Source organism: Hibiscus syriacus, unplaced genomic scaffold, assembly GCF_006381635.1.
Source record: "Hibiscus syriacus cultivar Baekdansim isolate YM2019G1 unplaced genomic scaffold, ASM638163v2 tig00112738_pilon, whole genome shotgun sequence".
NCBI lineage: Eukaryota > Viridiplantae > Streptophyta > Magnoliopsida > Malvales > Malvaceae > Hibiscus > Hibiscus syriacus.
The window spans coordinates 698,023-715,672 of NW_024063392.1; the positions used below are offsets into that span (position 1 = coordinate 698,023).

Below are 17,650 nucleotides of genomic sequence, written 5' to 3' on the forward strand. Positions count from 1 at the left end.
CGATAGTTGAAATCTCGAGTCATAACTCACTTTCCCACTCCATCTACCCGATTCCGATTCCGATTCCGATTCACCGAGGATCGGAAGTTCCCATTTTTTCAGCCTTATAATTAAACTGAAGAAACTTAAAAATGCCCTTGTTTTGAATTAGGAAAGAGAAGCTTAAACATTTTTTTTGGGAATATTTCAACAAGAAAAATTCTTTGAAAATGGCAGCAGTTCCAGTTGAAGAAGCCATTGCAGCTTTATCGACATTCTCCCTAGAGGTGAATAGTTTCTTAAACTTTATTTTTTCTTTTTGCCTTGATTGGATTTCATTAATTTGGTTTCAAACAAATTAATTTAAAGTCTAAAATTTTTATGTCCAACATGGGTTCTTCTTCTTGTTATTTTTTTCCCTCGCGAAATTACAATGCATTTTGTTTTTATACATTATAGTGTTTTAAACTTGAATAATTAATCTTTGAAGCAAATTCGAAGAAATCAAATTTGACCTCTAAGCAAACAAATTAACAGAGAAAATGCATTAAAAAAAACACTTTCCCATACTTTTTTTTTGTTAAAATTTGTTTTTGTTAGGATGAGCAACCAGAAATACAAGGCCCAGCAGTTTTGGTGTCAACTGAAAGGGGATCGACTATCAGTCCAATTGGTATTTCTCTTTCTGTGTTCCCTTAAGATTTAAGGGTATATTCCTTAGATTTAAGTTTTAGCTGAAGAATGGATTATATGTTCATAGCAGTACTTGGCCTTCAAGTTTTAAGACTTTGATTTGCATGAAATATTGACCTGTGAGACTCTTTTTGGAGTTATAAAGAGGATGGATTCAGAATAGATGCTGTGTTATCAGTAGCATTTCGGTTATTTATTGGTCTTATCATATTGAGGTTGCTTGATTTCTCTTTTATTGCTTTTCTTACCTTAGTTGCATTTTCTTAAAATTTCACGCACAACTGATGATTTTTTATACTTTCCCTTTCCCTTTTCCTTTTCAGAATATAGCGATGTTTCTGCTTATCGTTTGTCTCTTTCAGAGGACACAAAAGCTCTCAATCAGCTTGTACGTAATTTTTCTGCTCCTCTTTGCTTATCTTCTTAAATAATTATTTTTTGCCTAAGCTAGTTACAGTATAAATTTTGTAATGTTTTGTTTTTTTCTTTGATCTTGTATTTTTTATGGCATGGCAGAACACGCTTATCCAGGAAGGGAAGGAGATGGCATCGGTGCTTTATACATATCGCAGTTGCGTCAAAGCACTTCCTCAGGTATTTTGACATTAGTTAAGGCTAAAAAGAATTTCTTCAATTTTACTAGGGCAACCATCATAATACCAACTAGCATCATATGGGTAAATTTTCCTTTAAACTGCCCCTTTTAATAAGATAGGAACATAACTTTTGGTATTTAGTTCTCTTATGCAATTGTGCCCCTTGTTCTGTATGATGTGGCAGCTCCCTGATTCTATGAAGCATAATCAAGCTGACTTATATCTAGAAACATATCAAGTTCTGGACTTGGAGATGAGTCGGTTGCGTGAAATACAACGATGGCAAGCATCAGCTGCGACTAAAGTATTGATATAAAAATTTTCATGCTTTTCAATTCTCATTTCCCCGCTTATGGTTGTGTTTTTCCACTAATAACTGTTAACTTTTACGCAGCTTGCTGCTGATATGCAACGGTTTTCCAGGCCTGAGCGACGGATTAATGGCCCTACAATAACTCATCTCTGGTGGGTTGTGATGGTTCCCCCCTTTTATTCTTTGAGAACCTCGTCTTATTTTTTTTATTGTGACTAACATATTGGACTACTGAATATAATAACATAAACCTTCTTGTTATGGTTTAAGTGGTAATATTAAGAATAAAATGTTCTCATTAGATGCCTTAATTGCAATTGATTTATTATTTTCTCTAGGTCCATGTTAAAGTTACTCGACGTCTTAGTGCAACTTGATCATCTCAAAAATGCTAAAGCAAGCATACCTAATGATTTCTCTTGGTACAAGAGGTAAGAATGATTTTTAGCTATTGTATATTTCTATATTTGGCTTGTGTTTCTTTTAGAATTTAAAATGAACTTCATATGGTTTTAGGCTGTATTAACTTGAGTAGAATGTTTTGAAGTGTGGTGATCTAGTATCAGGTAAGATGTTGAATGATTCATCATCAATCAGGATTTAGTGAAGGAATTGTAGATTTAAGTTGTATATTTCAAGATGTCTTGGAGTGCTTTGGTTGAAACAGAATAATAAATTTGTTTTTGAAGGTGTCAAAATAAGTTGCTGAAATGTTGGCAATTAAAAGGGGGTTGAAGCTTTTTATTGGTTCTATATGGGGTAGCAAAGGGAGACTAATTGTAGAATGCGATTGCCTAGCTGTGGTTAATTGGATAAAAAACCAGGGTGGCTGTCCTAATTCTTTGAGTCTTATGTTGAATAAGATTATATTGCTAATTAGGGATAGGGATGTGGTTGTTAGGCATATTTCCAGAGGGGCTAATTGGGAGGCTGATAAATTGGCAAAAGAGGGAATTGGATGAGTGGGGCTGTGTGTAGGCAAGAGGAGTTAGTTTTGGGGGGTATTGTATTGTTATGAAAGTGGTAGCAGTAGGGTGATTGATGTTATCTATATAGTAATATCTTTGATTTTCAATAAAATTTTGAGACAATCTTTTCCTCCTTCCAATGTCCTATGAAATAGTGATATTTCATAGGTTATGAAGGGGTTTTTTAATGAGGTCTCCAGTTTCTATAAAAATAAAAATAAAAATAGAGAAGATCTAGGGATAAGAGCTCAGGTTCCTTAATTGTATCACTCACTGTAGACTGTTTTTGGAATGCAGCTTATAGTTATATAAAAAGGAAAAATTCCAAATGGTATCTAATCACTTTGCTTCAGATTATACACGAGTGAAAACCAATAAGCGCTGAATCAAAACCCGGAGACATAGAAAGCTTATAGTTATAGGAAAGTAAAACAATGTAACCAGGCCTAGAGTAGGACCCTTGCCTATGTGTGGATAATTATTTTTGAAGTTGAGTTGGAAATACTATTCACTGAATGATTCTGCAGCTTTTATTTCATAAAAATTCATTTAGTATAGAAAATATGGTTCTTTAGGCTATGTTTGCCAGTAAGATCTAAAAACTTTTGAAGATCAAATTTACCGGTTGATCATCAAAGTTCAAATTCACTGTTTCATCATGGTTTTAAAATTTGTTCTATTCTAAAATCAGTAGAATTGATTTTAATACTGGGAAATCTCCTTCACAGATTTTTTAAAAATGTTTTTGACCTATCCCCACTTCGACAGGACATTCACACAAGTCAGCGTTCAGTGGCCAGATACAGATTCTATGAGGGAAGAATTGGATGATTTACAGGTGGATCTTTGTGGTCTGCTGTGATGATTGTTTAGCAACATTAATCGTTGCTTTCCTTTCACTTGAAATTTTGCTTACTATTTTCATTGTGGTAACTAATTTTTTATTGTTGGTTTTACAGATTTTTTTAAGCACGAGGTGGGCTATTTTATTGAACTTGCACGTGGAGATGTTCCGTGTGAACAAGTATCCTCTTCCTGTTTAATACATGTTTGTGGTGATTTTAGTCTCTATTAATGCTGCATCCCCTCATGTGGTCTTAAAAGGACAATCAATCTCAGTGGTTGGCATCCGGGTTGAACCTACATTGTGTGAAAAATGCTTAGTTTGTTGCCAGGTTTTTGAGGAAAAGAGTATGCCCTTTTCTATTAAGGCCTCGTGTAGAATCCATGGGACATTCTTTTTATTTTTTTTTTCTGTTTGCACAACTCTTTTTAATGCTTGTTGAGGTCCTTGACTGAATTTAGTGTAGAGGATATCCTTCAGGTTCTTATAGTCTTTGCTGTTGAGTCTTTGGAACTGGATTTTGCCCTTCTGTTCCCTGAGCGACACATGCTTCTCCGAGTGTTGCCTGTTCTTGTTGTTATGGCAACGACATCCGAGAAAGATAGCGAGTCACTATACAAGAGGGTGAAAATCAATAGACTGATCAATATATTTAAGGTATTGTCTCTGCTGAAGGTCTAAAATGCCATATGGGAAGCAAAATCATTTATTACATCTATTCTTCCTGGCATATTTTATTAATAAGTTGAGTCGATTAAATTAATAGCTTTTATTTCTTGTGCAGAATGATCCAGTAATTCCTGCATTCCCAGATCTTCATCTTTCTCCAGCTTCAATTTTGAAAGAATTGTCCATGTACTTCCAAAAGTTTTCCAGCCAAACTCGTCTTCTCACTCTTCCGTCACCTCATGAACTCCCACCCAGAGAATCACAAGAATATCCTAGCACTTTTGTTATATTATTACGTTATGGTTTACAAAACATTCATTGCAACTAGCTTTTCTTGTTTTGCTCTGTGAACTTTTTTCTGATCATAAATGGACCACATTAAAGGAGCTGTGCCTGCTCTGGAAAATGTTGAATTTTTAGATTGGAATCTAACCTAAAGCAATTGGTTATAGGAGCTGTAACTTGGAGGCCGATAAATTAGCTAAGGAGGGGATTCGTTGATAGTTACGGGCCTTTGTCTATATGTGTTGTGTTCTTCTTTGGGCATTTTTTTGGTTTTCAGTTTAGGTGTTGCTAGGGTCGTACTCAGGGCAGCCATGAAGAGGCTGTTGCCTTAGCTAAGTTGGATTAGGTTAAGTTAGCCTTTGTTTCTGGCTGTTTAAGGGTGTTTTGTGGTTTTCTGTTTTTAATGGGGGTGTTTTTTCTGGTTGTATCTTATGTATTTTCAAGTTTAATGAAATCCTAAGGCACTCTTTTTCTCCTTCCACTGATTAAGGAGCTTCTAACAGCTCAATTAATCAAGAAGGGCTTTTTTAACGAGGCCTTCAATTTCTATAAAAAAAATATATATCTGGGTCACTATTATTTTAAACTGTAAGCATTGCTTTTGGTCCTTATGCTATGTGGTTGTTAGTATCACATTATTTTTCATCTGTCTTTTGTTTAATAACTTATGATGTCTTGTGGCATATCTTTCAGTTTGTTCATTGCAAAAATTTTAGTTCTTGCCTTACAGCATAGTAAAGCCTTGACATAATTACTTATCAGAGACATTATTTGATAGTCAATCACATCGGAACCATCCGTGCTGAGCATGATGATTTTGCTATCCGTTTTGCCTCAGCTATGAATCAGGTGATTCTCTGTCCTGAGTCCTTCAGTTCCCTTTCATCATATGCAGAACCTTTTAATCAATGCTATATAAAAATTTAAACCGTTGATTCTTTTTTCATATTCTTCTGTACAGCTTTTTCTGTTGAAATCAACTGATGGTGCAGATGTTGAGTGGTGTAAAGAAGTTAAAGGCAACATGTATGATATGGTTGTTGAAGGTTTCCAGCTATTGAGTAGATGGACTGCACGTGTTTGGGAACAATGTGCTTGGAAATTTTCTCGCCCATGCAAGGATGTTGGTTCTTCAGAATCATTAGAGTTATCACCATCTTATTCTGATTATGAGAAGGTATTTTATTTTGGATAAATTGTTTTTGGCTTAAAATGCACCATACTTCCTAGCCTTTTCATAAAGGTTTGTTTTGTTTCTAGCCTCTACTTTGTTCTGTTTAAGATGCAAACTTCTTTTTAAGTTTTTTCTTTAATAGTGGCATTTATTCTTTTCTAGCATTGTGTTTTGAGATGCTATAGCTCACTGCTGCTGTGCACACTTGAGGTTGTATCTTAGAAGTTAACTAGAAGGAAGATCCTTATGAACTAGAACTTGCTTGAATATATTGTCTGAATTACCAACCAGTTTTTTTTTGTCCATATTTTGAGCAAGAAAAAGTCGCTTCCCTTGTCTTGGTCCCCCCACTCCTGATAGTTTTCTAAAGCTGAATGTGGATGGAGCAGTTAATAGGGACTGGGAAGCAGGTGGTATTGGGGGCTTACTAAGGATTCCCGCAGTTGCATCTTAGGCTCATTCTTGGAACCCATGGTCCAGGCTCCCCTGCACTGGTAGAATTAAAAGCAATCAGAGCTAGTCTTCGTCTGTACACAACGGCAGATTCAGGAGATAAGGGCTGTTTGATTCTGGAGAGTGATTGCAGGAATGCTCTAGAGTTGATTAAGGACCCCTCGGCTTGTCCTTTGAGTTTTGAGGCCATTGTTAAGGAAATTGAATCTGTTGTTAAGAGTAATGAGGTCCGTTTTTTTATAGGAAAATAACTCGTTTCTTTCAAAGAAGTGTAAATTGGGAGATGGATGAGTTAGCAAAAAAGGGGATTTGTGCTCTCTTTATCCTAATCGGCTTGTATCTATATTTCCTTGGTCTCCTCCTCCTCAAGGTTTTGTAAAGTTAAATGTTGATGCGGCTACTACAAGAGATTGGAAGAAGAGTGGGATAGGAGGTGTTCTAAAGGACTCCTCGGGTTTGACTTTAAGTTCTTTCAAGGAAACTGCTGGTCCGGGCCCTCCAACTTTTATGGAATTAAAAGCTATTCAGAAGGGTCTAATGTTCTATGCGAATTTACGAGAGAGGAAGGGTCGTCTGATTATTGAAAACGACAGCAAAGTTGCGGTAAACTGGATTAAGAAAGAGGATCTAGTTCCTGATGTTTATGCGTTTTTGATTAAAGATATTGTTCATAGGCTTAATGTTTTAGAAGGTGTTGTCAGATGGGTTAATAGGTCAGCCAATCTAGAGACTGATGCCTTAGCTAAAGAAGGAATTGGCTGATTCTATTCTTATATTTTGGGTGTTTTATGGTTGTTTCAAGTTTATTTGGTTGGTGGGGTGTATGATGGTTGTATCTTATGTAATTTTATGGTTCAATAAAATCCTAAGGCACTCTTTTCCTCCTTCCACTGATTAAGGAGTTCATATAAGCTCCATTAATCAAGAAGGGGGTTTTTAACGAGGCCTGAAATTCTTATAAAAAAAAAAGTCTAATTTGTCTCGGAAATTTGTAATGGTGTGGTCACCACATTCTAGTTTGTGATCCTGGGGGTTATTTAAAACCCTTTTTTCAATAAAACTTGAGGTACTCTTTTCCCCTTCCGCTTTTTGTCGCTAAACCTCTTCGGTTTTATGACAATTATGAAGGGGTTTTTTAACGAGACCTTCAATTATTATAAAAAAAAATATATATATTTTTGCTTGATAGAGTTTTTATGGAAATTGAATTATGTTGTAGGTTGTACGATATAATTATGGCGCGGAGGAAAGGAAAGCACTTGTTGAACTTGTTAGCTACATAAAGAGTGTTGGATCAATGATGCAGCGGTCTGATACTTCGATAACTGATGCTTTGTGGGAAACAATACATGCAGAGGTCCAAGATTTTGTTCAAAATACATTAGCTACCATGTTGCGAACTACGTTTAGAAAGAAAAAAGATCTCTCAAGGTATGCATTTAGATTAGTATCATGATATTTGAATTTTTTGTTTGCCTAACCTTTTATATGTTTTTCATAATCAGGTAAAAATTATTTATTATTTATTATTTACTCTTGACTAAGATATGCTTGTAGTATTAAAGATAAACCTATCCAAATACATTTTCCTTGTCAAAATTGAGGAAGCTTACATTGTTAACCCCCACTCGCCCCCCCTGGCAACACACAAATGTTTTCCTCCTGTGGGAAGAGCGATCTCCGCTAGAAAGATCTATTAATGTTTTTTTAAACCTCGTTCTATCATAACATTCACTTGGCAATTCTGAATTTGTTCACTAGATAAATATGCTTATTAGCTAGTGTAAATTTTCCAATTAAAACCTCATAACTGCTTATGTCATATATTCAATTGCTTTTCCAGGATTCTTTCTGATATGCGGACCCTTTCAGCAGACTGGATGGCAAACACAAGCAAACCTGAATCTGAATTTCAGTCTTCACAACATGGAGGCGATGAGAGTAGAGGGAGCTTCTTTTATCCCAGGCCTGTGGCACCCACAGCAGCCCAGGTTTCTACCCTACAAGTTCTTTTATGCATGCTGTGACTATTCGGTCATGCTGGCTATCTGCTTTGGACTATCTTATAGCATTTATTATTATTATTATTATTATATTTGTTCCACACCATTAGAAGGAAACAAGTTAATACCCTCGTATATCAATAAAGTATCTCATGAACATAAAATTTCAAAGTGCCAAAAAGTTTCAGCATGGACACTTTAGCGTAATGTAAAAGATCATAGGGATGAAGAACTTATATTTTCATCTTCTTTTCATCACATTCCTTAGAAGCATGCATTCCTTTGTGGCCAATTTTCTTCCTCTTCAGGACAAATCCCAATTAATGATGTGTCGGTTGTAGTAATACTACAGAAAATGGATGGCTCAGTATGAATATATGTATCTCAATGTCCTAACTTTGACAATATAATTCTTTCTTGGTTCAATTTATCATGTATTTGTATTTCTCGTATGTAAGCAGCTTTTGGAATTAAATTAATCTTATGTTTTGCAGCATTTCATGCTAACTTTGTAAAACAATGTAGTGTATAAATGTATGTCTAATTTTTGCAATATAACATAGCAAATGTGTATGCATACATGAGCTAGCCACTCCTACTAGTAACAAAAATTCCCCCATTTCAGGTTCATTGCTTGCAGTTTCTGATATATGAGGTCGTGTCTGGTGGTAATCTCAGGAAACCAGGGGGCCTTTTTGGTAACAGTGGGTCTGAGATTCCTGCTAATGACTTAAAGCAGTTGGAAACATTCTTTTACAAGCTAAGCTTCTTCTTGCACATATTGGATTACTCAGGTATCTTCTTACTTATCTGCATTCAGTTACTTCTTATCTCTAATACTACTAGCAGAAAATGGGAATGCTTTCAAGTATTGGTAGCTGGCTTTAATCAGTTTAGTTCTATTGTTCCAGTCTTGATTGAGATATTTTTTTTTTTGATAAGAAAGTCGGCCTCGTTAAAAATCCCCTTCATGATTAATGGAGCACAAAATGCTCCTTAATCAGCGGAAGGAGGAAAAGAGTGCCTTAGGTTTCATTAACAACCAAAGAATACATAATGTTTAAACACAAAACAGAAACAAACCCTTTACAATAACCAACCCCAAGCTTGAAAACAGCCTACCCAAAACAGTGAAACTACCCAATACCAGATTTAGCTAAGCTATCAGCCTCAACATTGGCTGACCTAGCAACCAATCTAATAATACCCTTCAAGTCTCTTAACCGAGTGACAATGTCTTTCACTAAGTCTGAGTACACAGGGGCAACGTTCATTGTTCTTAACCCATTCCACTGCTGTTTTACTGTCAGATTCAACAATTAAACGTTCCTTAAACTGCTGCTGATACGAAGCAAAGAAAATTAATCCCTTCTTAATTGCCATAAGCTCTATCAAAATAGGTGGCCTTGCACCCTAATTCTCTTTGAAAGAACCCTTCACCGAGCCATCCTCAACTCTTAGGATACCCCCCACACCACTATTCGTCCAATCTCCAGTAACTGCAGCATCCACATTCAGTTTTATGAATCCCTTCGGAGGATGAGACCAAGATAAAATTTTGATGATTGAAGATCTTGAATCAGAACAAAAATCCCCAAGTGTTGGATCAACAATTAGAGAGTCCCTTAGAATAGACACATCCTTATTGTTAGCCAAGAACCAAGCAACTAGCCTACATCTTGCCATAAAAAATAGCTCAATAAGATCTAGACACCCCCCATCGAACACAATGTCATTCCTACATTTCCAAATTGTCCATAACAACACTCCCGGAATGAATGACCATATTTTAGAATTAGGCACCAAGTCATCCCAAGCTAACATAAAGCTTTGAGCATTGTCTTGAAAAACAGAACACACGCCCCAAAATCTCAAGAATTTATTCCATAGGGGCCACGCCACAGAGCAAGTAAAAAATAAATGTGTCGTAGATTCTGCCTCCTTTTTACAAAAAGGACATGCGACATCTACAATAGCAGAAACTCCTCTCTTTTGTAATTGTTGTTTAATTGGTAATCTTTGATACACCACCTGCCACATAAACACCTCCACTCTAGGAGGCACCATACCCCTCCAAATGTATTTCATCAAAAAGGAATCTGCTGTCGAATCAGGGCTGCATGACTTCACACTAGAATTAACAGTATAAATTCCTTCCCCATTCCCCCTCCAGACCAACCCATCTGACAGCTCATGGGCGAGAGTGATGTTGTGAATTATTGCCATTAGATCGGAAAACTGATCCGTTTCCCAGTCACTCAAATTCCTTCTCAATTGAACATGCCAAGACCAAATTGAAGACCGAAACTCTCCAAACTCATTTAGCTTCCCATTCTTGTTGATAGAAAGAACAAACAATCTTGGGAAGACCAATTTAAGAGGGGAATCAAGCGCCCAACTATCAAACCAAAAACGTATGCTCCCTCCATTCCCCACTCGAACTTTAAACAAGCTTCGAAACTTTTCTCCAAAATGATCCTCCTTGAAATGATTTTGTACTATCGATTTCCAAATCCACGAAGCATTAGCTGGAATTTTTTCGTTGAACATCAAAGAGTTAGGGTCCTGGTTATATTTACTGCAGACTACCTTCTTCCACACGGTATCTCTATCATTTGCATACCTCCAAGACCATTTCCCAAGGAGAGCTCTATTCATTAAACTAAGATCCAAAACGCCTAGACCACCAGCACTTTTCTCAGAGCACACAGTCGGCCAATTGACCCAGTGGGTTTTTTTTGTATCTGCCTCTCTTCCCCATAAAAAAACAGGCCATGATTGAATGAAGTTTGGTAATCACCGAAGAAGGAATCTTGAACAAGGATATAAAATAGGTTGGAAGTGAGCACAAAACTGACTTCAGTAAGACCAAACTCCCTGCCTTTGACATTGTCTTAGCCTTCCAAACGGCTAACTTTTTATAGAACTTCTGCACTACCGGATCCCACAACTGTTGAGAATTTCTCTTAGCTCCAAGAGACAACCCCAAATATTCCGAAGAGAAATGTCCTATTGAACAATCGATTGCATTTGCCCAATGTAATACCTCTTTATCAGGGATATTAATACCAAACAATTTGCTTTTAGAAAGATTTAGTTTAAGACCTGAAATAATTTCGAATACACGTAGAACTCTCTTAACATTGAGAATCTGTGTCCTCGATGCATTGCAGAAAATGATGAGATCATCTGCGAATTGCAGATGAGATAAGCTAACAGTAGCCTCATCTTTGCCAACAACCAGACCACCAAACAGACCCGAAGATATTGCTTTAAGAAGCAGTAGATTAAAAAGCTCGCCAACAAGATTGAACAGCAAAGGGGACAGGGAACAACCCTGTCTTAAACCTCTAGCCATAGGGAATTCATCAGTAGGGACACCGTTGACTAAAACTGACACCAAAGCTATTGTAACACATATCCGAATCCATCTACACCATTTTGAACCGAACCCCATTTTTGCCATAACTTAAAAGAGAATGTCCCAATCAACTGTGTCATAAGCCTTCTTGAAATCCACCTTAAAAACACAACCCTTCAAACCTTTTTTCCTCTAGCAGTCAATTCCTTCATTGGCAATAAAAGAACAGTCCAAAATTTGTCTACCCAGAATAAAGGCAAATTGTGAATCACTGATAATATCATTGATGCAACATCTCAACCTTCTCGAAAGACACTTTGAAAGTATCTTGTACATCCCACCAACAAGGCTAATAGGTCTGAAATCATCCAAACCCCCAATATTAGAACCCTTCGGAACGAGTGTAATGAAAGAATGATTAATTCCATGTTCTCATTCATTTTCTAGAAAGAAATTGTGAAAGAACTTCATAATGTCACCTTTCAAGTGAGACCAGAATTTTTTAAAAAAACCCATGTTCAACCCATCTGGCCCAGGAGCTTTGTTACTATCACACGAGTTTATGGTATCCCAATCTCCTCTTCCGTAAACTCAGCTTCTAACAATCGATTCTGCTCCATAGACTTTTGAGAAATTCAACTTAATGTCCTCCACTTCCATAGTTGTGCGACAGTTAAAAGCTTTAAAAAAATGGTCTTCGACACTAGACTTTATAATAACAGGGTCTTTGATAATTTCTCCATCAACAATAATAGCATTCAAAGAATTCATCTTCCTCCTAACGGTAGCACAAGTGTGAAAAAACTTTGAATTACTATCTCCATCTTTAATCCACCTTTCTCTAGAATTTTGAAACCATATTTGCTCCTCAATTCTGTATAGTCTCCAAAGTTCATTTCTCAACAGCCTCAGCTTGAACACATTGTCACAGGTATTAGAAAACTGATTTTGCTGCATCCTTTTTTCTAGATGTTGAATTTTATCTTCAAGGACAGAAATATCAACACTTGGAAACTGTTTTCTATTCCCAGACCAGCTATTAATGGCCAACTTTGTATTCCTCAGTATGCTCAAAATTCCAGCTCTTTTCATGGTCTTCTTAAACTCCTTAAAGGACTCAACAACCTTCTCCTCAAAGCCATCCTCAGTCATCAAATAGCTAAATAACCTAAAAGGTCTCTTACCCCAATTATCTTCCCCACATTCAAGAACAATTGCAATATGATCGGAGATAGATTTAGGCAGTAAAGATTGGGCGATACCAGAAAATTCTGCTAAGAAAGTTACATTCACCAGAAATCTGTCGAGTTTAACAACCGTAGGAAAATCCCGATTGCTGCTCCATGTAAAATTCCCTCCAATTAAAGGCAAGTCAATTAGCCCCGTCTGTTGAATAAAGAGACTAAAAATTTCCATAGAATTTCTGTTTTGAGCTCTACCTTCCTTCTCATCTTCTGTTAAATACGCATTGAAGTCCCCTCCCACACAAAGAGGTAGACTGTACCCATTTAAAAACGTACCCAATTCTTAAAAAAAAACTAGTCTTTTCTTCTTCCACAGATGGACCATAAACGTTTATGAATCCACACCTAAGTTGGATGGACTTTAACTTCCCGAAAACAACAATAAACCTGTTGTGAGTGTGCTGCTGTTCTAGCTCAAAAATGCTATCATCCCAACAATTTAAAATACCTTCTGAAGAACCTGCTGCTGGGGAGTCAACTACCCCTTGCAACTTACTCGAACCGCTTCTCCTCAAGAAAGAACTTGGAAAAATCTCAAGTTTTGTTTCTTGTAGAAAAAGGACCGAAGGTTTTCTCTCAGACACAAGTTTTTGTACAGCTCTCTGCTTTTCTTTTTTACCCAACCCCCTAACGTTCCAAGACAAAATACTAATTTTTGTCATCAAATTCATGAAAAATAGTACCAAACAACCCAATGATCAACCCTCAAACTCGGGTAGGCCCCCTCAATCCTTTCTCCAAGTCCATAATTTTATGTAGAAAAGCTTCCTTCCCTTACTTAAAAGATATACCCAACATCTTGCTTATTTCCCATGTTGCAATCGCTTCCTCCAGCAACATAGTAAAAGGAGATGAGGATAAAGTAGAAACACTAACAAGATCTGTAGCCTCCCTGATTAGGGATCTTTTAACTCTCCTGCTACCACTCCTGACCCTTGGATCAACAATGGCCCCTTCTGTAAAATCAGCAGCCTCTGGAATTTCAGAATTACATCCTCTTGAAATTAAAATCCTACCCAAATTATTACTGAGCTGCCCTTCTAAATTATCCTTACCATTCTGCTCATTTTAAATCCATAATTTTCTCCCTTTCGATCTACTATAAACTCTCTTGTAACTTTTGATTAACTTCCTTCCAACCGGGGCACTCATCATGGAAATAGAACTTGCAGGACGAACTTGCAAACCACCTCTAAAACTTAACACCTTAAATCCTACAGCAGACCCCACTTCATCTTCAATCCTTGCAGGACCCTCAATAAAATTTGTTGTGGGAAAATTACAGCCCAAGGTTACAGTACCATTTCCTTTATCTAATCCACTAAACTGATGACTTCGCAGGCCATTCTGAAGCCCAATATCCCAGTCAACTTTATCATGCTCATAGGGAACACCCCCTATTCTACTCATCTTTCCTTCCTTCAACAAAACCATCCGGCTTTACATGCTGGGTGGAGACATTCTCCCACGGAATATGACATTTCCTGAAAACGCACATGCCCATTATGCTGACTAGGGACAGCACCGAAAACTGTCTCCTTAGAATAGAAATCAACACCTAAAAAATTATTTAATTCTACTTTATCATTCAAACTCCCATCGAACAGCGAGCCTTCCCCATTTGGAGCACCACGAACCCATGCTTCAACCCTATCTTGATAGACTGACATCATCTGATTACCCAACTGCATTTGCAGACCTTCCTGTACATCACCGAGGTTCCAATCCGCCCGGTTCTCCTCCCAAGGATCTTCTGTTCCGTCCGCTGATCCATCTTCTTCAACCACATCTTCTAACTCAAGAAAGAAATCTTCAATACCTTCCACCTTAATCTTAATGACAAAAGACCTTCCACAGGTATTAATGGTGACATGGGGAGGTATATCGAACGGGCTCTCCACCCTTAACAACATATGAGCCACCCTACAATCTACTCTCTGAAGAGTTTGATCCTGGATCTTCACTAACCTACCCCATCTCGAAGCCAAGGTAGAAAAGAACGAATTTGACCAGTAGTTTAAGGGAACGCCAATCAGGGAAACTGCACAATACGGTAAAGGAACGCACTTTTCATCCATAACAGGCTCTAGCCTTTCGAACCAGAAAGACAGAACCTCCCGCTTGATTTCCATCGCTTCATCTTTCTCCTCCGCTGTCTTGAAGAGTATCAGGCAGGCGTTTTTTACGTAACCCCACCTTACCACCTTGACATTGAAACCCTCAGACCTTAAAGCTCTCTTCACAAAAGCAACTTCGAAAATCGGCTTACAGATACCAGTTAGAGACGATCTTAACCAAGACCTTTCTTCCGTCGGAATTTAAACTTCCAAAGGCTTCTTAACCTCCCTCTTAGCTCCAAGGCTACTCAGTTGCTGACCCTCAACGTTAATCAGTCCCACTACCGTATCCTTATAAGACCTTCCATCATGAAACTTATTCAACAACTCCCTCTTCCCCACATCATCAACTTGGGATATCGGTCTTTTCCCACTCGGCTCCTCTGTGCTAGCACCTCCAGACCTTGCTACACTACTACGCTTCCGGCTCCGCATAATACTACTCTTCTGATATTTCGCAATCGACACCGATATTCTCCTCCCATCGACCAAAACGTTGTTCATCCTATCCTTTGCATTAAACATATACTCCTTACTTGCAAAGTTCACAAAAGAGAACGTTTTATCCTGGTAATTCGGTCTCCTGTTAACGAACAGAATGAACACCGTAATCACCTTGCCGAAATAACTAAAACGTTCCCATAAAACGCTTCTATGAACTCTCCTACTGAGATTATCAATGAAATCTACCCACGCTCCTTTTCCAGGCACTGCTCTACCTCTGCCTGAAGAACCAAAGCCATTCGGCTCCACGCTCACTCTCTCACTAGCTTTCTCACTCATACCTTAGGGGCTTTTTTTTACATACTTGATTGAGATATTAGAGTGAAGATGATTGTCATTGGTTGAGGGGAAGGTTTACTTTCTATTGCCATGTGTACTTGCACCTTTGTTTTAGACTTCTCTTGATGTGATACTAGCATGTGTACATAAATGTTGCCAATTTTAAGTATTGGCAACATCTTCTGGCAGTGAATGAGGCTCACGTGCTTAGATTCTGATGAACGAACTCCGACATCTGACCAATCGGCGCAAGGCGGACCTCCATGAGCTGGTTGTGTCAAAAGAAAAACCTCCGAAGTCTGCCCTTTGAAATTCGGCCGAATCCTCTCTTGCCCAAACGGCTCATCAGTTTTCTGTGATAAACGAAAAATCCCTAAATTTGATTTAGAACATTTGATACTGGCATGTAGAATATCTGAAAGAAAATGCTTTCTTGTGTGCTTTATTCATAAACATTGTGGGTATATAACTATATATACAAGTATAAAGATCCTATGATAGGTAACAGAATATTCTACATTAATTACAATATATCAATCGTAAACCACATCTCTGTAACAATAACCTTGTTTGATTTAAGTCGTGAATGAGACTTTTTGGTAGCATGGCACCGTGTCAAGTTGAATTGTGTGTCTTGACAGATTTAACACTTGACTCTTGTATATAGAGCTGATGGTGCTATTTCACATAGGTCCTGATAAATTCTGCTTATCTAAATGGTTGCATAAAAGATCATATAAAGTATAAAATGGTTTAACTCTAACCTTAACTGTAATGATTTTTTTCTGCAGCAACTATTGCAACTTTGACAGATCTTGGTTTCTTATGGTTTAGAGAATTTTACTTGGAGTCTTCTCGTGTCATTCAGGTAAGAAAGATGATAATAAAATTCTTCATACATTATCTGTCCTATTTCTTTTTTAATTTATTTTAGCTCGTGAAGCTCTTGTTTAAGCAGGTAGGACCTGACTTGTCAAGATGCTATTTACTGATTTCTTTTGGCATCTTAATTTTTAAAATTTTTTACTTGGAAAATGAGTACATAAATTTTAATTTGAGAATGAGTCAAAGAACTCAATATGTGGGAACTCTCAGCAGCAGCTTATCTAGTCTAAATGGCAGATATTCTTGTAACAAGTTTAAAATATCAAATAATGAGACTTTCACTTCTTCTGTGGGAAGGCAAAAGCATCTTGCAAATGCATGGGATAGGGATCCCTACGTTCATTGTTTGATTTTCAACTTTTCTATTCTAGAGCTGCTGCAAGCACAAAAAAAATTGTGTGGGCCTTTTTTGGTATTGGCATGAATTTTCCTAGATTTATGGGAAACTGTAGATTTTGTAACAATTGCAAGCTACAATTTGCCACTTCCACCTTCACCATGCTAGTCACATCCTTTCCTTGTGCATCGCTGTTGTTTGTCTATTAATATTTTCTAGACTTGAGGGAACTTCAAATTAATTGTCAAAAAGTGACCTGATTCGATTGATTGATTCATAGAAATTTTACATTGGTTCTTATAGACCTAATAAGCCTAAGTTAGGAAACTCTAAACTAGGAAAGAGACTGATTCTAAGAATATTTGACATAGAATAAATCCTACAAAGTTAGGAATTACAATCACTAACATATTTACATAATATCCTAGTTAATACAACCAGTATTCCTTATTTAGGAAACTGGAGTCTGACACTCCCCCTCAAGTTGGGAAGTGGATATTATCCATTCTCAGCTTGCTCACTAACTTCTAAAAAATCTTCCTAGGCAATCCTTTGGTAAGTATATCTGCCAGTTGACTACAGTGGACGCATAAGGAGTACAAATTAGGCCACTGTTAAGTTTTTTCTTTATAAAATGTCTGTCAACTTCAATGTGCTTTGTACTGTCATGTTGCATTGGATTGTGGGCAATATTGATTGCTGACTTATTATCACAATACAGTTTCATTGGACCTTCCCACTTGATTTTTATATCTTCCAAAATGATTTTTAGCCATAACAACTTACAAATTCCAAGGGTCATTGTCCTAAATTCAACTTCTACACTGGATCTAGCCACAACATTTTGTTTCTTACTTCTCCAAGTCACAAGGTTGCCCCCTAGGAAAGTACAATAACCTGAGGTTGATCTTCTGTTAACTTTAGAACCTGCATAATCTGCATCAGT

General features: G+C 37.3%; 1 protein-coding gene across 1 annotated transcript in view; it reads left to right on the top strand.

Annotated features, from left to right (window-relative positions):
* The first annotated feature begins 209 nt into the window (after positions 1 to 209).
* The window catches only part of LOC120182762 (protein PIR), a 40,280-nt gene continuing 22,839 nt past the window's right edge, over positions 210 to 17,650 (top strand). Inside the window, exons 1-17 of the mRNA XM_039187634.1 lie at positions 210 to 266; positions 580 to 652; positions 996 to 1,060; positions 1,189 to 1,266; positions 1,453 to 1,572; positions 1,663 to 1,733; positions 1,920 to 2,012; positions 3,318 to 3,387; positions 3,509 to 3,573; positions 3,855 to 4,050; positions 4,178 to 4,329; positions 5,103 to 5,196; positions 5,309 to 5,524; positions 7,194 to 7,405; positions 7,818 to 7,965; positions 8,603 to 8,771; positions 16,274 to 16,350. Coding sequence (XP_039043565.1) covers positions 210 to 266; positions 580 to 652; positions 996 to 1,060; positions 1,189 to 1,266; positions 1,453 to 1,572; positions 1,663 to 1,733; positions 1,920 to 2,012; positions 3,318 to 3,387; positions 3,509 to 3,573; positions 3,855 to 4,050; positions 4,178 to 4,329; positions 5,103 to 5,196; positions 5,309 to 5,524; positions 7,194 to 7,405; positions 7,818 to 7,965; positions 8,603 to 8,771; positions 16,274 to 16,350 — 1,956 coding nt within the window. The remainder of the gene's footprint in view (positions 267 to 579; positions 653 to 995; positions 1,061 to 1,188; positions 1,267 to 1,452; positions 1,573 to 1,662; positions 1,734 to 1,919; positions 2,013 to 3,317; positions 3,388 to 3,508; positions 3,574 to 3,854; positions 4,051 to 4,177; positions 4,330 to 5,102; positions 5,197 to 5,308; positions 5,525 to 7,193; positions 7,406 to 7,817; positions 7,966 to 8,602; positions 8,772 to 16,273; positions 16,351 to 17,650) is intronic.